General features: G+C 41.5%; 1 protein-coding gene across 1 annotated transcript in view; it reads right to left on the minus strand.

Annotated features, from left to right (window-relative positions):
• Window positions 1-6,403: 6,403 nt before the first annotated feature.
• The window catches only part of dipk1c (divergent protein kinase domain 1C), a 36,628-nt gene continuing 19,736 nt past the window's right edge, over window positions 6,404-23,295 (minus strand). The window contains exons 2-8 of the mRNA XM_073487852.1: window positions 17,759-17,962; window positions 17,621-17,674; window positions 17,280-17,461; window positions 13,885-14,170; window positions 11,707-11,871; window positions 7,491-7,565; window positions 6,404-6,643 (exon numbers count right to left, since the gene is read on the minus strand). Coding sequence (XP_073343953.1) covers window positions 6,404-6,643; window positions 7,491-7,565; window positions 11,707-11,871; window positions 13,885-14,170; window positions 17,280-17,461; window positions 17,621-17,674; window positions 17,759-17,962 — 1,206 coding nt within the window. The remainder of the gene's footprint in view (window positions 6,644-7,490; window positions 7,566-11,706; window positions 11,872-13,884; window positions 14,171-17,279; window positions 17,462-17,620; window positions 17,675-17,758; window positions 17,963-23,295) is intronic.

The following is a 23,295-nucleotide window of genomic DNA, read 5'->3' on the forward strand; positions in this document are numbered from 1 at the left end:
ACCTTTACAACATAGGTTGCTTTTTTGATACAAAATGTTGTGACCGAGGACGTCTGAGTCACAACTCAATTAAAACTAAATTGCTACTAAGCTGACTTGTACTGGCCTCATACATCGGTCAGCCTCGACTGTCTGCTGGGTATTATGTTTAATTTACTGGTATTTTACTTTTTCAGCTCTGAGCTGTAGTAAATAAACAGTTTTCAGTGTTAAATAGGACACAGGGCTTTTTACAGATTTGGGTCACTTAACCCAAAAGATGAAACCTCCCGTGGTTTCTGTCCACGCAGTAAGTTTTGGTTTGAGACCATAATATTCAGCATGTTTCTCTCTGCTGCTGCAGCGTTTCGTCCTCTGCTGTCAGAGTCTAAACTGAAGTGATTTAATGTTTATTTCAGAGAGGTGTGGCTCGACTTCTCCTCCCAGAGTTAATAAAGATCAGCTTTTCTCAGCTCCAGGAAAACTTCCCGTTTTGTTTCAGATCTGAAATATTTTCTCCACTGCACTTGTCTGACAGCTTTGGTTACTTTTCAGACTACAGTTTTTTCTCCCTTTCCTGTCCAGTTAAAAATTTCTCCTCCCTCTTCAGCTAAATAAAATAAAATTCTGTTCGTATCTACTCTCCCCCATGCCAATAAAGTCTGGACTGGTCCTAAGGTGTTAACAGAAACAACAAACAAAAGAACATAAAATGGCTCCGAACATCTCGTCTGGTGTAAGAGGTTATTTACACCCTTTGAAAAAGCAGCTTCTATGCCCGGCCCAGAGCCTACAACAGCCACTGAGTGATTGTTTTAAAATGTGAAAAACAACCCAAAAAGACCTTATTTACAATTATTTTTAAGCCGACACCCTCACTGAAGCTAAGCTAAAAGCATTAGCGCACAACCCGTCTGAAGTAGGTGCTTTTCAAATCAATTTAAGATCTCAGGGCTTCTGGAGAGTTTGATTACAACGGACGAGCTTCAGTCGTTTATGTTTGCCCTGGTTGATTTTTACGTTTTAAAACAATTACTCATTGGCTCTTGCAGGCTCTAGGGCGGGCACAGACGCTCCTATCTGAAAGGGCGTAAATAACCTCGTACAGCAGATGAGCTGTACGGAGACATCTGATGTTTTAAATCAAGTCTCCAGCTGCTTCAGTTGTTTAGCAGAATGCTGCAACTGTGTTTTACTGTGAAGCAGTTTTTCCCCGACACCACACTGTGACATCAGGATTTACTGCAGAATGACTTTGAGCAGGAAAGTTGTCTGTGGCCAGTTTAAATAAGTGAAGGATGTGAAAACTTCCTCCACCACAGGCAGTTACAGGATTTGAACTGAGAGAACAAGATTCGACACAGAAATAAAAACATAAAAAATAAAAGAGCAAAAACACATTTTGTGTGTTGTCGTTGGTTTGAAGCGTGACTGCAGACAAACACACAGGGAGTGAATAAAAAGCCTGAGGGTTCAAATTAAAATGGCAGGCTGAATAAATCCATCAGTCACCAACACAGCTGCACATTTCATCCCCACTTATCTCAACACATCTTTGATGAATCCAATTTTCTAGCTGAAAGAAAACCTGATTATCAAACATCAAACGAGCATCATAAATCCTGATTGATCTGATCCTGAGGACGAACGAGTTAACTTGTTATCTAATGACCTCCTTTTGGCAAACATGAAGGATTCCAGCAGCAGCAACCGAACTTGTCTCCTCCTGCATGACGGCCTACGAGTTCAGACTGGAAAGAAACCTCGCAGCCCGACACAGTAAACGTTCGAGGTTTACATGCTGCTCATTTTGTCACATAGTGTTGAGAACAAACTCGAACACAAACGGCAGAAAACTCCTCGATTGGTGACGTGACAGCTGATATTAAATGTGAGTCGTTTGGATTCTGCCACGATGCTGAGTGACACTTTAACTACGTCTGTGTTTGTATCCGGGGATCAGAGTTTCAAACAGCTGATGATCTGTGACGCCACTTTCACAGCTCATAAAGGTGCTCTGAGCTGTTTGCACTGTAGGAAACGTCCAACCTGAAGTCTTTCTTTAGTCCTCTGCTCACTGAATTCTGACTGGTTCTGGTTCTCTGTCTCCTCTCTGTAACGTTACCTTCATGAAGTAAAGTCCATTTCCCCTCCAGCTCCAGTCAGCAGTCAACATTACAGAACAGAACCACCCGACAATGGAGGTCACCTCCGGATCACTGCTGCAGTCAGGCTGATAAACAGGAGTGAAGATAAATCCACTTTTTAATCCCACAAGTTCAAAAGTAACTCTGAGCTCTCCTCCCGTCGGTGAACGGCTCCGGATCAGAGCAGAACCTGATGAGACTCCAGGTGTTTAGTCCTCCAGCAGATCTGGATCTGCACCGACTCTCCTCCAGAGCTGGAGGCTCTGAGCAGCAGACGAGCTGTATGGATCCATCTGATGTTTAAATCATCTCCAGCTGCTTCAGTTGTTCAGCAGAACGCTGCAACTCTGTTTTACTGTGAAGCTCCAGAAATGTTCTGTGGATTCTGGACTAATGACTGAATTTCATGACATTTTGGCTGAACTGTTCCTTTAAGGCTGTCCAGCATCGACACGCAGCTGACAACAGATAGATGAGCTTCATCATCCTTGATTGGTTGAATTCAAACAGCTGTGCAGCGTTTTAGTGTCTGATGAGACAACAAACCTCGGAGTGAAGCTCCTCTGCACGTCGGCAGCAGCACGAGGTCACGCTGAGCTGTTGAACTCAGATACACAGAGCGTTGATCTAAAGGCTCATGATCACCGTCCTGGAAGGTCTGCGGTGTTTTATATCACAGGAAAGTGGAGACACCTGATGTTAGTTACTGTAAGAAACACAAGTCTCTGTTTGAAGCAGCCGTAAAGCTTCTTTCTGTTTTCAATCTGAATCTGAGATCTTTTTCTTGCAGTGTGCGTCGTTATGGAAATAAAACAGTGGAAAGATGCCAGTCTGGGTTCGACACAGCGCCAACAGAGCTGTGGATGTTTTCCACATAAATCACTTCTGTAACAGTGAAGAAAGTGACAGCAGCTGACGGTTGTTTTGTCTCAGTTTCTTTCTTTAACGTCCAGGAAACCGTCTGGAGTTACTGCACATCAGGACCTCATTTCTGCTCCGGTAATATAAAACCTCAACAGCCTCAGTTACACAAATTTACACATTTGCATTCTTTTGTTATGATGAATTCTGCTTTCTACTCGGTTTGTTCAGCTCCTCAGCTGGACATTAAACATCATGAGTGGATTTTGTTACCGCTGGCATTGGTATTTACTCAAGAACTGATCTTATCACAGCCAGTAACTGTGTCAGTGTACATATGGGCACGTCGAGGTGTAAGTAACGTCTCTTCAGATCAGGTTGTGGTCTCTTCTCTCCTGCAGACTGTGATCACAGCAGACCAGCTGTATGGAGACATCTGATGTTTTAAATCAAGATGATGATGAAGAAGAAGAAGATGATGACTGATGATTTTTGGATGAACTCATCCTTTAAATAGAGGAAGTTTACAGTCTCCTCTTTGCTCGACACACATCTGATGGTCTGAAGTCACGTGTTTCATCTTTTATTTACTACATCACAACATTTTAGTGACATTTAACCTGTTTTTAGGTTGTTTTTAAAGGTAAAAACACTTCTGCTTCCTCCTGCGCTGCAGCTCTGTTATCACTGATTACTTCAAAAATACTAAAGTCTGTTAGAAAATTTGAAAGCCTCCTTTAATAATAGATTATTGGTACATTTTTAACACGAACATCAGACGAGGCTCTGTGTTTGTTGTGAGGCCCTCCGCCTCATGTCATTGAACTTCAGCCTCACATGTTTAAATCTGTGATCCACGTGTCAGTATTTTGTAAATAAGAGTTTCAGTGTATGTTGTGACGCCTCGGTCCAGATGGACGGAGGTTGTGTCTGACTTGTTGTGTCTACCTCCACCCTCCTGCTGCTTCTTCTTCCTCTCTGCTCGCTGCTTCCTCTCAGGTTTCTGCAGAACGCTGAAACTTGATCTGCCCAGAGGCCGGCGGAGGAAGAAAACCACAGAGCTGAGGTTTGGGGATTTTTTTATAAATGTACGTCTTTTCCTTCTTCCTGACTCGATAATGTAGTAAAATAGTTTATTACACCTCCGCCCAGCTGTGAGCAGACAGATGAGGGGCGTTAGATTTATCTAAACTCAGTAATGATGTGTTTGGTTGGAGGCTGCTCAGTCACTAGCAGGAACTACCAGCTGCTGAGTTTAGAGAAGCAGCTGGAGGAGATTTGAAACTTTATCCTGCAGTGTTTATATGTGAGGAATTTTATTATACGTGTAAATCAAACCAACGATCACATACTGTAAATTTCTCACAGAATAACTGGACTGTGGATGGCTGCAGTCCAAACTCGCCTCTCGTATGGATCCGCAAAACAGAAACAAGGAACAGAAATCATCATTAAAGCTGAAATTAATATCTTTTTGTGCACTGTCGCCCCCTGTGGTGCCGGGTCGTAACTGCAGTGATGTTTTGTGGGTATGATATTTGAAGTTGAGTTGTGTATGCATGACAAACACACAGCAGGACGTCATTACACATTTATTTATTCAACTGAACTTCGTCGTTACACATCTACTGTACATTACAATGAAGCTGACTCAGCGATGTCACAGCAGCTTTGATTAAAAGTTCATCTGTTTCATCCATTAACCTGTTGACTGATATCATTAGTGATGAAACTACATTACAACATCTGGTCTGCAGCTTCTGTAGCTTTAATTTTTTCAACAAATCTCACTGAGACTAAGTGGATAAAAGCAGAACGGATCCACGTGCACTGGATCTATAATGAACTCCTCTGATGAGGAGACGGTTAAGGCATCGCTGAGCTCGCTCGCTCAGCTCTCCGGTCCTGATCCGGATGTTTCCAGATTCATTGTAATGACATTTTCAGAATGTAGATCCAGAAAAAAATCTGGAAACACGTTGACAAGAAATCTGGAAACACCCCAGATGACAAACAGCGGGAATTGTGGGAAAAAAGTCCAAGTCTGCAGTCCAGTTCTTCCGCAACAAACTGTTTCTGTAAAGAGCTGCTCTGTGCACATTGAGACAAACTGTTGACACAAAGCTGAAACAACACTGTTGTCTAAAATGTCTTTGTTTGCTGCAGCATTAAGATTTCCCTTCATGTGGAACAAATAGTCTGTTTACACCTGGGATTAACACAAGTACACAGCTCCAACACAAAACGCATTGTGATCCCATCACTCAAACTACTCGTCCAGGCGGTCTGGGACACATGTGACCGCATGGAGTTTGTAGATTAAACATTATTGTGTCCCAGACAAAGATGTAATCAAGTCAGAGAGTGATGGTTGTTGTAGTGACAGGACACCAACAAAGAAGAAGAAGCAACAACAACAGGTAGAATGGATTACATTGATCCATTGAACTAGTAACCACCACATCACCAGACTCCCTTAACAAATGTGGTGGTTTTAAGAGTTGTTGAGTTGAAACAAACTTTATAACGTAGTGAAACTCTGTCTCTGACAGACTCTGAATCATTGTCTCCTTCTTGTAAATTCAGCATTAAATGAAAACAGTAAGTTGTGTGTTTCCTTGTAAAAAGTGTCAGTTTGTGGCAGCATGGCTGCACCAGCCTGTCTGCTTCTGTGTCTAAAGTGCTAAAGTCTGACCTGCCAACATTTAGCAGCTGTTTGAACACACTGTTTACACTGATTTCACCATTTACACTCAATTTATGAAAGAAGAAACATTTTATTGATCTAAACATGTCACATTTTACAGATACACTAAACAGTAACCAGTATAGGCGACTTCTTTGTCCCCAGACTCCCTTAACAAATGTGTCAGTTTAGTGAGTTGTTGAGTTGGAGACACTTTATAAACTGTGTGAAACTCTGTCTCTGACTGATTCTGACTTATTTGTTCCTTCTTGTAAATTCAGCAAATGTTCTACATGAACTTCTTTCTGTCTTTGTGTAGAAACATGGAGTCTGTTTGTCTCAGTGATGTTTTCTTTACATATAGAGCAGGAAGGGAGAGTCGCTTGTAATACCAGGTGTGAACAGCCGCTAAGAGGCCAAACGAGGAGAAACAGACCAACAGTACACATAGAGAGGTATGTAGTATATATTTATAGTTCATGTTTGACCAGATATACGTCTCAGAAGTGGTACATATTCGTGAGGAGTCTCAATCCTGCCATATCTGGTTTTCATCCTGGTGGCTCAAACTGCAGCGACTAATTCTTTCACATCAGCTAACATGTAAACAAAAGTCTGAATTCTCCATGAGGGTCCTTGAATTCCAGGATTTCATCAGAGGTCACCTTTCCCAAGAAGAATCTTTAGATGTATAAAAGTTTCAAATGTCCTGAAGTCTCTGATCGTCTCCTCAGAAGTTCAGAGCAGTGTGGACGTGGCCTTTCCCCTCCCAGGCCCTGCCCCCTTCCCCTGAAGCCCCTCCCTCCTGGATTAGGCGGGTCAGGATGTTGAGGAGACGCTGATGGACGCCCCCGCCCTGCGCCCTCTCTCCTCCTCCTCCTCCTCCTCCTCCTCCACCTTCATCCTCCTCTCTCTCCTCCACACCTCCGTCTGTCTCTGAGCACTCCTGCACCGCTCGCTGCAGCTCCACCTGTTCAACAAACGACAGCTTCTTTAACTCCCAGGATGTCATTTCTGCCAGTGGAGGTCTCTCAATCAAAACAATAACAAAAGACGTTTGATGACGTCGTGAACAAGCGTGGGATCGTGAGAGTCCACCACCATCTGGATCAGAGCAGAATCTGATGTGACTCCAGGTGTTTGTTCTGGTCTGGATCTCCAGGCCTCCCCACAACAATCAAACCCTCTTTTTGTTTGTTTTCATTGAGAGCAGCAGAAATTACATAATGTGTGTTTAAAGTGAGATTTGACAAAGAAGCCTGATGAAATAACAGAATGAAAAAATTAGCTGCTCATTTGTTTTGTAGAAAGCGTTTAAATAAATATAGAGAAGTTTTAAGTTTGTGACGCATTTTCTAAATTTCTTTTTCTTGTGAAATATAAATCACGTCAGATGATGACGCAGACCAGGGGTGCTCACACACTTTTTCACTTTACTAAAACTTAGCAGTGGACCACAGACCAAAAGCAAACTCCTATAATTATTGTGTTGTTATTAAGATGCAAAATCGTACTGGGATCCTAAGTAGGGGATCAGATAATGAAAAGTAGTAAATAATTAGATATGATTATTAATAATTCAAGAGCAGTTTACCTCACAAAAACAACAAACAGCATGAACATTATTCTATTTTTTTCCACTAGAAACATCTTATGTGGCAAATTTGAACCTTGGCCAACCCTGATTTAGACAATTAAAACTAAAGTATTCTAATAAATAATAAAACATAAGAGATTTAGATAAATTAATAAAGATAAAACTGAAGATTAATTTAAATGAAATACATTAAATAAAAGTATAATAAAAACAATCGTACCTGCAGCGGGAGTCCTGCTTTGGCCCCGAGCAGCGTGGGAGAAAACCACGGCCTGAAGATCTTCTCACAAATCACCTGAAGAGAAGACAGAGACAAAAAGAAGAGGAAGAGAAGAAGCAGAGAGGAGGGAAGAGGACAGAAGAAGAAGAAGATGAAGATGGATTATGGGATGAAATAAAAAGAAGGGGAAAAAGATGAAAGATGAGAGTAAACAAAATGAAAGAAGATAGAGGTTGAAAGAGGATATCAAAAGACGGGAAAAAGAAAAGGGATGAAAGGAAAGGGGATGAGAAAACTTCAGAAAGAGGAGAGGAGATGTGTGAAGAGAAAAGAAAAGACGAGAGAAGAGAAGTGGACAAGAGGTGAGAAGAGAAGAGGAGAGATGAAAAGACTTGAAGGACAGAAAACAAGAAAATAAAAGAACGTGAAAAGAAAGGGAGAAAGGAAAATGATGGAAGTGAAAGGAAAAGGTGAGGACGGAGAAGGAGGGCGGACGAGTGGGAATAAGAGGTGAAAGGGAACATGAAGAGAGAGGGCAGGAAAGGAGAGAAGAAGAAAAAGGAGAAGACAAAAGATGAGCGAGGCTGAACAGGATTCTTTTTTTTCTCCGTCACTATGCAGACGACGCCTCACTTTCATTATCAAACACATCAGTCAGTACACAGACACACACACAGACACAATGCCTCCTTTCTCCGAGGACATGATGGACAGGTGGAGGGTCATCAGAGGTCAGAGCCTCTGGTGGACCAATAGGACGGCAGCGTGTCATCGACGTGTCATCAGCACCTTGTATCCTTCACTCATCTTTTCTTCTTCTCTTCCTCTTTGTTCTTCTCCTCCCTTTGTTCATAATTCAACCCTTTATCGTCTCTTCTTTCATTTTCTCCGTTCCTCATCAACTATACATTTTATAATCTTTGTTTTTTTCTGTTTCTTCTTGTCTTCTCTCCTCTTCATCTGTATTTATTCTCTTGACTAACTTGATGTATTTCTTTTTCCATGTTTTGCTTCATTTTTTTCACTTTGTCTTTCTTCTCCTTTCCCCTTATTTTCCCCTTTTCCTTTTTCTTTTCAACTAATCCCTTTCTGCGTTTTACTCTTCATCTGTATTTTTTCTGTCATTATTGTGATTATTTCTTTTTAATGAGTTTAACTTCATTTTTTTTTTATCTCTGTTTTATCTTTCCTGGTAAATTCTTCTCTCCTCTATTCTCTTTTCAAGTTTTGTCTGTTAATTTAATTTAATATTTTCATATTTTCACCTTTTCAGTTTTCTTTTTCTTTTAACTTACCTCTCGAGTTTGCTCATCTTTTCCTCATTTCATCTGCATATTATCTGTTTTCCATTTTCGTCAGTTTCATTTTTTACCTCCTCATCCTCATCAATTCTATATTTTCTTCTGTCATTAGTTTTCTGTCCATTTTTCAACCCCCTTATTCCCCTATTATCCCCTGTTCTCCTATTTTTATTTCATCCTCCGACAATTTATAACCCAATCACCTCCTGTTACAGACCCATTTTTTTTCTTTAACGTCTTTCGTGTTTGTGCGTCACGTCACGTCGTCACCTGCACAAAAACATCTTCCCTCCGTCTCATATTCATCCTCCTCTCATGAATGCAGGTATCTCGTATCATATGACATGTGATACGGGAGCCGGCAGGGTGTTTAGAGTCTGTCCGGCCGTTGTCATGGGGATGACCGCGGTGACGGTGATGTACCGGACGTTTCCTCCGAGTCTGATGGGACGACGCTTCAAAATGTCCTCAAGTTACTGATGATGATCCACTCAGAGTCTCATCGAAGGAGGCCAAATGTAGGCTGCTATTATCATTATTATTATTATTATTATTATTATTATTATTATTATTATTATTATTATCATTATCTAAATTCTTATATGTTGGTAAATTAGTAATTCCCTTATTAAGTAGCATGAAAAGCATTTTGAGTGATTATTTAAAATTATTTTTATGACTATTTTATTATTTTTTATTATTATTTTCATTTCATCTTTCTCATTAATTTGAAGTCACAATAATGTCTGTGATCATTTTTAAAATAATTTCACAATCTGATGATGGGGCACGTTTTTATCAGGATTGCACTGATTAAAATATAGTCAATTATCAAAAAATACAATATAGTTAGCAATATAATTAATATAAATAATATCTCTTCTACTAATGGTGATATGTAATCTGCTCAAAGAAAGAAATTATCATTATTAAAAATATTTTTATCCTGTAAAGTATACATTTTATAACTAAATGTATAAAATGTGATGTTACAGCAATAATAATGAAAATAATAATAATAATATACTAGTGAATGCTAGAATTGAACTTGTGCTTTAAAGTAAATCAAATTCAATGTTATTAAATGCTAAATGTTTCTATATCATTTGTAACTTTATTGACACAGCTCATGTTAACAGTTTCAGACTGATTCACAAAACAGAAAACCCAAATTGCAAATTAATTATTGTGATAATGAGACTAAAAGATGAAGAATAATCAGAACAGCTTATAGAAAACGTTCTAAAATATATTTAATTTAAACATGTTTCTCTTGGTAATTAAACATTTTGATAAATGACAAACATTAATTCCAAATCAAGATGATAAAATTAATGCTTCTTTTAATTTTAATATTAGACTCATCGGATTAACATTCATACAGTGTAATTTGTTGTTTTTTTTAAACAAATTATAGATTTGTGAAATAATTGAAATAAGTATTTTCTGAAGTGGCAAAATATAAAGTTAAATATATGAACAGAGAAATGTGACACAAACGTAGATTTAAGACAGAATCATGTTCATGCTTTTAGAGTTCAGATCTAAAGTGACGAAAATGCAAACGACAAATAAAAAGTTAAATTCCTTCCTGACTCGACGAAGGTCGGAGCCGACAGTGTGTGAAAATGACTTTTTCTTTTTTATTTAAAGAATTAAAATGACTTTCAGTACAGAAAGCTTCCAGTTAATTCAATTAAACTAGTTAATGAGTGAAAGGAGCATCTGAATGAATTAATTCACATAAAGTACATTAAATCTGAACTAATGATGATTATTTATTTTATACAATATGTTTTCATAATTTACTGTTAATGATTATCTCCACAGTGTTTTATAGAAATGTTCTGAGAACTTTGAAACTTATTATTATTTTTATAACTTTCTTCTAAAATATACTGAATATATTGTAGCAATAAAATAATTTCTCCAGAAAAAAACAAAAACAAAACAGATAAGCTCTGATTTGTCTTTCCTCTGGACGTCAAGCCTCGAGATAAACACATGTTGAAATAAGAAAATGAAACTTTTCAAGTCCCTGAGAAACTAAATGAAGACGCGTTCATCCACATTTCTCCTCGTTGGATTTAAACCCTCCACACGTCGGCAGCTTCAGGCCTCCTGTCCTCAGATCAGTAATTATCATTCCACACACGTCGTTACTGCACGCGTGTAATTAAATGTTGTGAAAGATGAATTCTTCAGGAGCAGACTCTGTAATTATCAACCAGCTCGTTAAGGAGCGAGGTGGGCGGCAGCGGCGCAGGTTCGCATTTTCTACCTGAGCAACAGTAACTGCTTCACAGGTGAGCGACGACAGAAAGAGTTCACAGACGGCCGAGGAAACGCCGAGAAATGTTTTGACATAAAAGTGAAGCACAGGAGAATAAATGAATATGAAGAACACTAAAATTATTACATTTAAATCTGAAGCCTGCAGCTTTTTGTTCTTCTTCCATCTCACACTTTGTTTCTTTAGAAAAGGTGGATTAATGTTCTTTAATCGTTTTACATTCGGATAAAATATCATTTGAACAACAAATGATTTATTGAAACAGATCAGTTAAAAGGTTAAAGTTCACTTTCTGAGTTGAAGATCATTTTTCCTCTTTTATAAAAACATCAACTGAATTTGCGACACTTAAAATAATCCTCCGATCCTGAAACCAAAGTGTCAGAGTGACTTTGTTTCAGAGGAACGTGAACAACGATCACAGCTCGGCTTCAACCAGAGGAAGAAACTTGATGAGTCAATGCTGCAGAATGTGACGATGTAATAAGGTTCACTACGGAGGCCCTGAAAGCCCAAACAAGACGTGTGTGATGCCACTGAACACCAGAGAAACTCACTCTACATGAGGTTTTAAACATCGCAGCAGTCAGACTCTCGGAGCTGATTCTGCTGTCGGGCTCACCTGCAGGTTGCTGTTGCGGCGGCGGGGGCTGCACCTGCGTTTGTTCAGGTTGCACCTGGACGAGCAGTCGAAGAAGTTACAGTCGTCGTCGCTGCTGCAGTTCTGGTCCAGGATGTCCCTCATCTTTGGCTCGAAGAACGCCATGTCCACGTCGATCGCCACCACCTGAGAGACGCCGAAGAGACGGAAACCTCAGCTGAGTTCATCACGATCCATTTAATGTGAGTCTGTCTGTCAGTCTGAGATTACAGTTATACCTTTTATTTTTATTTATTTATGAATATTTATCACATTAGAAACATTATAGACTTATATACAATTATTATTAATGTTTTGGATGATTTTTACTTTAACAGCATGTGTTTTGGAGAAGCAGAAGCAGTGGTGAACACTACAGCTTGTTTTACAGTGTTGGCATTATAAAGTGGCTGTTACATCTGTTTCTCACTCTTTTACAGGAGAAACCGTAATCCTGCTAATACCATGAGAACAGTAACGAGCCTCTGTTTAACTTGACATTTGTTGGGTTTAGTGTTTTTTCTCTTTAACGGCTCATTTTCCAGTCATCACGAAGCTGCCGTGTGAGAGATCAGTGAACAGTTTAGATTGAGTTGTGATCGTTGGCCGGAGCCCAGCGCAGACCTGACACGGTGCTGGATTAATCACTGTCTGGCTCAGTCGGCTGCACAAACCGTAAAACCATCTGATAACGCTGAGAAAACAACTGCAGACATTTGTTTGTCTCTGTCCAAACACTCGTGATGAATTTAAAGTCTGTTGATTTGTGACTGAAGGGAAACGCAGACGTCCAGTTCTCCGCCTCAGACTGCTCTGCTTTATTTTTACAGCTAAAAGAAGCTTCAGCTTTTCAATTTAATATTCCAGATGAGTATAAAAGGATGAGTGTATCAGTTTGAGCAGTTTGATTACACAGTGAGTAATCGTGACTTTGAGACGATGATGTTCGGCTGCTCCTCAAAGGAAACTTGATTTTTTTCAGATGAGACCGAACAGGAAGCGTCCGTTTGTTAAAAAGTTCTCTGAAGTTTTCTTTAGTTGAGGAATTTTTGACTAAAAAGCTGAACAATAAGAAAATATCAAATCATCAACAGCTCATAAAACTGTCCAGCTGCTAAAAACCAGATGAGAGAAATAATGATCCACTCATCTGAGTCACCGTCAGTTATAACCACAGAGAGTCACTTATATAATCCGCTCAAGTTACGCAGAGTTTTACTCAGAACACATTCAGAGGAGGTCTGGACCACATTGAAGGACCGCCTACTCAACTGACATCCTCTGTGAAACAAGAAGAAGAAGAAGAAGAAGAAGAAGAAGAAGAAGCCACAACAGCAGACCAGCCTGTCTGCCAACATTTAGCAGCTGTTTGAACACACTGTTTACACTGATTTCACCTTTTACACTCAATTTATGAAAGAAGAAACATTTTATTGATCTAAACATGTCACATTTTACAGATACACTAAACAGTAACCAGTATAGGCGACTTCTTTGTCCCCAGACTCCCTTAACAAATGTGTCAGTTTAGTGAGTTGTTGAGTTGGAGACACTTTATAAACTGTGTGAAACTCTGTCTCTGACTGATTCTGACTTATTTGTTCCTTCTTGTAAATTCAGCAAATGTTCTACATGAACTTCTTTCTGTCTTTGAGTAGAAAATCATCCAGTGTATAAATTATCAGGCCTCTATCAGGGAGTTGGGTTAGTGCATCAACAATGAAGAGATTTATGAGCTTTTCTAACTCAACAGTACCTCAATTATTTCAAAAGATGTGTGTGTGTGTGTGTGTGTGTGTGTGTGTGTGTGTGTGTGTGTGTGTGTGTGTGTGTGTGTGTGTGTGTGTGTGTGTGTGTGAATGACCTTCTGTTTCTCAGCTGCAGGGTCACATCTTCTGCTTCAGGCATCTTTTCAACAAAAACCTCACGTAATCCACCATCCACTCTCTGATTTCCATCTCTGCTGTCTCTAATAGCTTTTTTATAAACCCTACTTTTATCTCTTTTCCCTCAGCTGCCTGCTTCACGTTCTTCCTGTTTATGTTCATTACATTCAGGAAACATTAAGGCCACTCAGACTCGCCTGATGCTTTTCACTGTTCTGGCGGAGAAGGTCACCAAACTGCCTTCGGATTAATCTAAAGATCGATAAAAACTCACCGTCAGGTCCGTCCTGATGGCGAAGTTCTCTGGTTTGATGTCACACAGGTGCAGTTTGTGGGTGAAGTCGTTGTCAAAGTGCCACACCATGTCCAGAAAACTCAGCGCGATGCGGTGCACCATCTCCCTGGTGGTCCACCGCCCTCGTGCCCCAGAACCAGCCACCTCCTCCAGGGAGAAGATGTTCTGGTCCCAGGCGTGTCCGGCGGACAGGTACTCCACGGCGTAGAAGTGACCACATGAGCCCAACACCTTCGCTACGTGTGTGCTGAGGTCCTGCAGGACTCTGGAGAGCAGAGGAGGACACAGGTCTTTACAGTCCTGAGCATTTCTTCACTTCAGCTGGACGTCAGACTGAAACTTCAGATTCTGTTGCTGAGTTGCTAATTTTTATGAGCTCATCATGTCAGAACAAAAAACCTACGTCTTTTAGGTTGAAGGTGGAATTTGTAAGAAACGGCCTGAATTCAAAGGTATCTCTAAAAACGATGGGTCTCTGAGCTCCTCCCGTCAGGAAACAGCTCCGGGTCAGCGCAGAATTACACAAGAACCTGCAAACACCTTTTATTTTATTTGAAATTCCATAACGGCGTTAAGAAGAGTTAAGAACAGCTGCTTAGTTTCTTCGTTTTGTTGGAAAGTAAAATGTACCTTCACTGTCTGCAAAGCTAACTGACACCTCACTGCTTTGTTCTGCTCAGTGATGGTGAACGGCCATTTCAGAAAGATGTATGAGCGTATGTCACGGGTCGGACCGATCCACAACAGCTTGTTATTCCCCGCTTCTCTGTTGTTTTTGTTTCTATATCCATCCAACAGCAAGTACCATACACACACACACACACACACACACACACACACACACACACACACACACACACACACACACACACACACACACACTCTCCATTTGTCTCTGCAGCTCTGTCTGCAGGCCTCCAGATAAGCAGCAGCACAGGTCACTTCGCCTCGCCGGTTTTATTTTTGGACTCGGTGGAGTTTTGGCTTCCAGCCTGTTGGGTCGTCTGAGCATCTGAAAACAGGCTGGTGCCTTTTCTGTTTTCGTCCTCCAACTCTGCCCACAATAATTCTCACATTCTCAAGACTGAGATGAACTCGTTTGGGAACCAAATACTACATCACCTTATAACTACACACTTCACTTTATTATTTATTGGAAAAAGGTGGCAGAAACATGGTTATCTGGATTTTGGTGTATGGTGAAAACTGAGTCATTGAAACAAGGAATTGTAAAAACTCATGTTTGTCAGGCAACAATTTGACCTGTTTGTCTTTGTTGTGGAGAAATCTGTATTTAATAAACTTTATGTGCATGAGATGTCCGGGAAGTTTAAAGAAATGGAATATAAGTGGAGGCTGATTCAGTATGAAGTGGAATAAAGCAGGTCCTCGTAGTCCAACAAAACACAATACAGTGTGACACTGTGTGTATATTGTGACACTGTTATTATTATTATTATAATTATTTAGTACTGTTGCACTGTCGGTATATACCCGAATTTCCCCACTGGGGATCAATAGAGGTGCATCTTATCATGTAATGGTCTTTAATTATCTGTCCTTGAGTTTATCTGTATCCTCACTGCTATAAAATATAGAAAGCAGACTCGTTGCCAACTTGTTTTTATTTTTAATATTTCTCAGTGATGGGTTCTTACTTACAGGTGCAGTATCTTAAATTATGAATGAGCTGTTACACTACTTAAAATTAGTTTGGGATATTTTAGTGTTTCACTTGATTTTTATTTTGTATTTAGCAAATAATCCTGGTCCCCAAAAACACACATTTAATTAGACTTGTATTGCAACTAGTTTTGAGTAGTGTGTGACCTGAAGCACACGAAAGCTTAAATGATCTAATGTAAAATAATTATATAGTTAATTAATAATTAGGGACCATCCAGATTCAAGGTGACTGGAGGGAAAACGTCCTGAACTCCACGTAGCTTCATTATAAACCTTGAATATAAAAACGACTCACTGACATCAGTTGATAAATGTGATGTTACAGTGCTTTTTATCCAGAACAACCAGCTGCCCATCTGTCTGTTTACAGGCCAGTCCTGCCCGGACCAACATGGCGGCCACGTTGACGTACGGCCCAGCAGGCAATGAGGCGTTTACGTGGATAAATCTACGGCAAGCAGCAGCTGCCAGTCACACAGGTGGACGGAGGGAGGAGCAGCAGCAGGTCGGGACAGTCAGCGCTCATTATAATCGTCTTAACCTGTGTGAAACCTGTTAATGAGTTGTTGTTGTTAGCATCATGCTACAATGATTAGCACACTGCAGCTAGAGGCGTTTTCTGTTCTGTAGTTTGAACTCTTCTGGTTGTTTGTTGAGTTATTATTATTTTTGATGAATGTAATTTAAGAATCTGATATTGAAGCTTGTGTTGGTGAACCAGAGTCGACTTAATCCACCAAACAGACTTCATAAATCATGTAGATCAACAAGTAAGGCCAACAAAAATACAAACCAAGTACTTCTAACTACTCGTCAGTGTTTATGTTACATATTTTTATGGCCATATTGAATTTGGGCTTATTTTTATTTTCTTTCTAAATACATGGTCTCATTTTCAGCTACATTTAGTGTCAGTTGTCATCAGTTACTCCTCCTATCGGCTCACATGTCTCCTGATTAGCCCAGATGTTAGCGGTCAGCACCAGCTGCTGCTATGAACAGGTAATGATATGCTACAAGTACAGTAGTGCTCCGTTCTTATTATTTCTGGATTTTCTGATTATTTTCAAACATTTACAGCTTAAATTTAGGCTATTATGAATATTTATTATGTAACTCTACTCTTTAAACACTTGCTCGTGCTTTCTCGATGCCACTGTCAGCATGTGGTTGTTATACATTCTGTCCACTAGAGGGCACTCACACATTACCAATAAACTTTAAAGTGGTAGCTTTCTTTCTAAGCAGTATTTAAGCTTGCAGAGCGATAAGCTCCGGGCTGAGGAGGAGGGAGGCATCTCTTCTACAGGCTAACGTTAGCACACTGAGCGCGAGGTTGTGAGTTAGAAAACTTTAGAAACATCAGAACAGAGACAGGACAGTCTGTTTGTGAGTGTTACTGATGAGTGTTGTGTTTTTATCGTCCTACACATTGTCAGCTTCTTGTTGGCTGCTAAGGCAACGCTCTGTTAGCGTAGCATAAAGCTAGCTCCCGAGCTAGTGTCAGTCAAAAACTACGTTCACCGTTTGTTTGTCGCACTCTGCCGGCACTTTTCTGTCACAATAAAATGTTATGGAAATGAGACGAAGGCAGAGTGAGATTCAGTCACGATGGATGGGTGTTGAAAACCAGAGTAAATCCAGTCAGGATGTCTGATTGGTGGATCTATTCCCTGCGGGACTCTCACCTGAGAAAGGTGTACTCCTCCTGCTGCAGCAGAGACCAGAGTGAGGCCAGCTCTGCTCTGGAGTAACTCTTGTCTCTGTTTTTTAGCTTCTTCCCCCAAAGTCTGGCCAGAGAGCTGTTACTTCCTCCTCCTCCTCCGTCTTCATCCTCGTCCTCCTCAGCCAGCCCCAGAGAGTTCCTCACCTGAGACCAGACATTGTGATTTAGTTGTGAATACTAAGTTAGGATGTTATAGACCCTGTCTTTCTGATGCTAGCCTGTTGGAGAAGCTAACACTAATGTAAGACAGCGTTAATGGATGGATTCATTATATAGTTAGCTGTATAGGAACATATGACTTACTTCCAGAGTGGCGTAGAAAACCACATCAAGAGGCGAGAGCTCCTCTGCTGTGTCCTGTCAGAGAGATTAAGTAAGGTGAGCTTCACTGGATCATTCATGTAACTTTAAATACAGGAAACGAAGCTCATAATAAATCACCTGGTAGTCCAGTATTCCCAGTGGTTCGTAGGAGGAGAAATTCTCCAGTTTGGACTTGAGGATGACGGGGTTTCCTCTCCAGCGCGCCTCGATCACCTTCTTCCCGTTCTCGTAGTAGAGGCAGCGCTTGTACTCGACCAGGCCGAGCACACACAGATCCTCACACATGTCCCCCGTCACCGAGCCCTCGCCGAACTCCAGACACTGTACGGCAGAGCAGGAGGGACACACAGAGCCGAGGTGTCAGGTCACTAGAAGGCCGACACTTTAAATCTTAATGAGACCACAAATCGTTATCCTTCATTTTGCAGGTATTTAGTCATTAAACAAAGGATCGTCAGAGTTATGAATGTCTGAACAGCATTTCATGGTAATCCATCCAATAACGAGAAACGTCAGAGGGCAACTGATGTTAGCCTGTTGGAGAAGCTAACACTGATGTTGGCCTGTTGGAGAAGCTAACACTGATGTTGGCCTGTTGGAGAAGCTAACACTGTAGGAGCTAACACCGATTCTCAGATAATCACCAAAGTCAGTAGGATTTAACCTCTGGGAAGAGAATTTTGTGACAATCTATCAAAAACTTGATGAACTAGTCACTTTTGTTTTCTTTCAGTACATGGATCAGTTTTGACTCTGAAACTTTCAGAACTTAGTATCTCAAGTTTGTAACTGCTTAAACTGCTGTCTTCCTCGACACGTCTGTGTTTCACTCTCTGTGAAACCTGAAGGAGGACAGAACGAACCTGAGAAACACACTGAAATGTGCTGCGCAGCGTCTGAATAGCTCCGTGTCCAGAGGTGTGAGGGATGAGGTTGAGGATTAGCGGTTGTTCTGGTCAGGGATTACTCGGCTAATCCTCGCTCTGCCCACATTCCAACACAAACATCAGTCAGTAAGAAGCTCAGAGAACAAACTCAGACATGAGACACCTCCAGCTTCACAAACACCTGCTGGACCATCACCGTGGGTTTATATAATCCATCTTTTATCTCTTTAGCTGCTCTAAATCAAACCACAAGGCCTGAGGACCAAGAAGGTCCATCGCATTGGATAAATTAGGGAAACACCAGGATTTCAAATCATCAATCTCCACTGTTATTTTCCAGGTCAGTGGACGAGGTAATATGAGTCCTGGTCAAAGAGGCAGGAAGTGTGACAGACAGGAAGACAGGCGAGCGAACGCTGAGAAAGAAAAGACGAAGACGAGCAGACAGATAAGAGAGGCGGTTAGATAGCCCGAGAAAGAGAGACTCTGTTATTAACTTGAGATAAAACCTGACGACAGCAGACTGGTGACGGACGATCCTCCATCTTTTCAACATCAGACAGTTAACATGTCGAAGAGGAGAGTTTAGATAATGTGGACATTTATCCCTTCATCTGTCTCCTGACTCGTAAACATCTGCAGACGCACTATTAATCTGGATGTTAATAATTCAAAGTGCTGCATATCTCAGAGTGACACAGCTGGATCGTCTCTGTTCACACGAGGATCAGCTGCTTCACATGAACTGTGGGAAACAAACAGCAGCTGCGCTCCAGACGCCATTTTATACATCAGACATCTGTCCTGCGACACGTCAGTCGTTCTGCTTTTCAACGAGTCACGAAACAAACACTTTATTGATTATGATGGTGGAGACGAGCTTTCTGAGGCACTGCAGCTGGAGTCTGATTCAATAACCCCCTGCATACCTGCTCACCTGTCCTCCTGCTCACCTGTCCTCCTGCTCACCTGTCCTCCCTCTCACCTGTCCTCCTGCTCTACCTGTCCTCCTTCTCACCTGTCCTCCTGCTCACCTGTCCTCCTGCTCACCTGTCCTCCCTCTCACCTGTCCTCCTGCTCTACCTGTCCTCCTGCTCACCTGTCCTCCTGCTCTACCTGTCCTCCTGCTCACCTGTCCTCCCTCTGCTCTCTCTGCCTGGTTTCTAGTCTCTCGTTAGATCGTTTTTCCTCCCCTTAGATAAAAACTGGAAGTGTTTTTCCTTATCTTGTGTGTGTGTGTGTGTGTGTGCACGTGTGTGTGTGCACGTGTGTGTGTGTGTGTGTGTGTGTGTGTGTGTGTGTGTGTGCACGCGTGTGTGTGTGTGTGTTGATGGACTCAACAGGAGTGGGAGGAGAAGTGTTGAGAGTCAAAGGAGACGCTGCAATTATCCTCCCCCCTCCTCCCATTTGAGTTCCTAATAGTTCCTGCTGTCTCTCATCACAGTGTGTGTGTGTGTGTGTGTGTGTGTGTGTGTGTGTGTGTGTGTGTGTGTGTTAGATGCTTTAACAGAATTGAGACTGTTTCTAATTTTCATGTTTTTTTAATCAACACAAACGTAAATCTTTGGTATAATCCAGCTTTTAGCTTTTAGCTCGTCGTATGTTGATGTAGATTATGTTTGTGTTGCTGTATGTGATACGTGTGTGGATGCAGAGCGGTATGTTGGTTGTGGTTTGTGTATTTAATTGTATTTCCATATCTATTGTGTATGGTGGTTTTATGATACTGACCATTGAAAGCTGTATATTTTTAATAATGTAAAAGCCCAACTAGAGACAAGAGTTGAAAAGTAGCGATAGCCAGGGGCGCAACTACACAGTTTTTTGGGTGTATGCAACATCAATTTTGGCGCCCCCCCCCCCCCCAACAACAAGGCGCTTATCTACTACTTTAGCTCCACCAAAAAGCTTGCAAGCAAAGCAGTAGACTTTGTTTGTACTTTTAGAGTACAATAACCAATCCCTACATACCTTTTCACCATTGGACAAAACACGAGAGAAATAAGCTTTAGAAAAGCACCTTTTGCTTTTCTCTGCCCTAGGGTATGGCCCATCAGGACATTTCGGTGGGCCATCCTCTACCATTAGCTGTCTTAGAGTGTCCCCTATCTCGTGTGGTGCAGGCCACTCAGATGGGTCTTGTGGCAAAGTTCTGTCCCTAGTAGCTCCTCTTTGTTCCACCTCCACTTCTTCCTCTGCCTCCCCATCACTCTCTGATCTAGCATTTTCCAAAAGGACACAGTAAAAACACCTGTAAATAACTCTCAACCACCCTGCATTAGGTTTGATTTTGTGTAATTAACACTAAAATGATCCCTACCTGATGTCATCATGGGCCTCCTCCTGCTCTCCGCCTGTTCCTCTCTCCTCCTCCTGCTCTCCGCCTGTTCCTGTCTCCTCCACCTGCTCTCCGCCTGTTGCTGTCTCCTCCACCTCCTCTCCGCCTGTTGCTGTCTCCTCCACCTCCTCTCCGCCTGTTGCTGTCTCCTCCACCTCCTCTCCGCCTGTTGCTGTCTCCTCCACCTCCTCTCCACCTGTTGCTGTCTCCTCCACCTGCTCTCCGCCTGTTGCTGTCTCCTCGTCCTCCTCTCTGCCTGCTGGTGTCTCCTCTTTCTCATTTCTCTCCTCTCTCTCCCTCATGTCTTGTCCACTAGCCCATTAAACAATCAGCTTAATGACTTTGCAGACTTTCAGCACATATTACACATCTATCTGATTCAGTCTTACCAGTAGGCCTTATCATTCATAATAAAACAGTTAATTAAATTCAGAACATATAAGTGACTGCCCTACACTTCCACCTCGTATTAGACCTACCTGCTACTTCCCCTTTCATTTCCTGCTCCATCTCCATCCTCACACCTGAATAAAATTGATATCATAATATATAACATTATATTGAAGTGATTCTCTAGTTACATCTGGGCATGAGCTAATGTTGCCTCTGACAAGGGAATAAAGGTATAGGCCTACAGTAGTATTGTGTCAAGAAGATTCATTGTAAGTCATTTTGGCTTAGCCTGCTCTTGGTGATATTCATGAAAATGTCAGACCGAGCAAGTAGTGTTAAAGATAATAAATAAGTACATCTTTACATCTGATTTCACACACACCATGTAGCCTACGCAGCCACAAACTCCAAACCACAACACTCATGGCATGGCCTGGCAATAGAAACGCCCACCTAATGTCGGGTATTATTGTTAGGTGACCTGCATGTAACGTTACTTTCATCCGACTGTTTGTGAAGTGATTATCATGAATCATATCAGATGCTAGCTGCTAGTCCGAACGTCGTTTCACACATAGGCTAATGCACGACGCCGCCCCACATAACAATCAATATGACAAACGGTTTCTAAATCCTTACCTATAGCTCACTGTGTGTGCATCAGCATGAAATCACGATTCACTACAATTTCTGTTTGTGTGACCCAACGAAGTTATGTTAGCCAGCGGCAGGCCAGCAGCACAGCAGCATCTAACGTTAGCTTTGTTTTCATTTGTCATTTGTTTCATTGTAAATTAGTTCATACCTGTTGCTGTCTGTCATCCATTTCAGCATTTTCTGGCGCATTCCCTCAGACGCCTTCTCCTTTTCTTTTTTCCTCTTCCTACACTGTGCACCTGACAACTTTTTTGCCTTCTCCATCTTTCTTCAAACACGCCTCACCACGTCAATGTCAACTATCCAAATAGCTACTAAAAGTGGACCCTCAGCAGCGCCCCCTCCCCACCTCCTCCCTTAACTGGAGCTTACAAGTACTAAAAGCCTTAAGGCGATTGAGGGCGCCCACCACAGTAACGTCGATTTTATAGCACTTTGCAAATTTACCAGTGGCCAGCCCTTATATTTTAAATATATTTTGAGAATAGTTAATTAAGAGCGCAAGAATATATTTTATCCCATCCTTGTTTTGGCGCCCCCTCTGGCCGTGCGCCCCTATGCACCGCGTATAGTGCATACCCCCTTTTTGCGCCACTGGCGATAGCTACAAACTCTCTGTGCAGCACTTCAGTTGCATTCTCTGTATTACAGCTATCAAACTGCGTCATCCCTGTTTGTGTGGTACATGTTAGCATGTAGTGACTGTGGCAGACAGAAATTCACATCACAACTGTCAGAAAAGATTATTTTCTGAAGCAAAGTTTAATTCTGTTTCCTCTGTCCTGTCAAGCTTTAAACTACAGCTTTTAGTTTTGCTGCTTAAATAGGTGTTAAGTTTCTACACAGTAAAAAGTAAAATAGTTTGGAGTAAAGCAGCTGTCCTCCTGATAAATCCTGAGACAAAGCTGTCTCAGAATATTTATTTTAAAAGCTTTTAGAGAGTTTAATTCTGTTTCCTCTGTCCTGTCAAGTTTATAACTGCTGCTTTTAGTTTTGCTGCTTGAATGTGCCACGATATTTGCTGCAGTGACACAACTGGGTGCATTATAATCTCAGTGTTTTTCAGCAGATGTGGCGCTGCAGTTTCCCTCTCTGGCAGTGTGACAGAGTCATTAGCAGAGTTACAGTTACTGTTTTCCCCTCAGGATTTGCTCTTGAGAAAATTTTTATGTAGTTTCTCCAGAGATAACATTTCCCCTCTGAAGCCACAGTCTGGACTCTGTACCCACAGCAGTGAACAGACACGGAGTGCAAAAATAGTCCGGCAGGATTTTCTTTTCATTCGTGCCACAGCGGTTCACATGGGTTCATCCATGGTTCAGCCTCACAAACACAAACACACACACACAGTGAGGACACCTTTTGATTAGCAGTTTTTC

Source organism: Pagrus major, chromosome 19, assembly GCF_040436345.1.
Source record: "Pagrus major chromosome 19, Pma_NU_1.0".
NCBI classification, from domain to species: domain Eukaryota; kingdom Metazoa; phylum Chordata; class Actinopteri; order Spariformes; family Sparidae; genus Pagrus; species Pagrus major.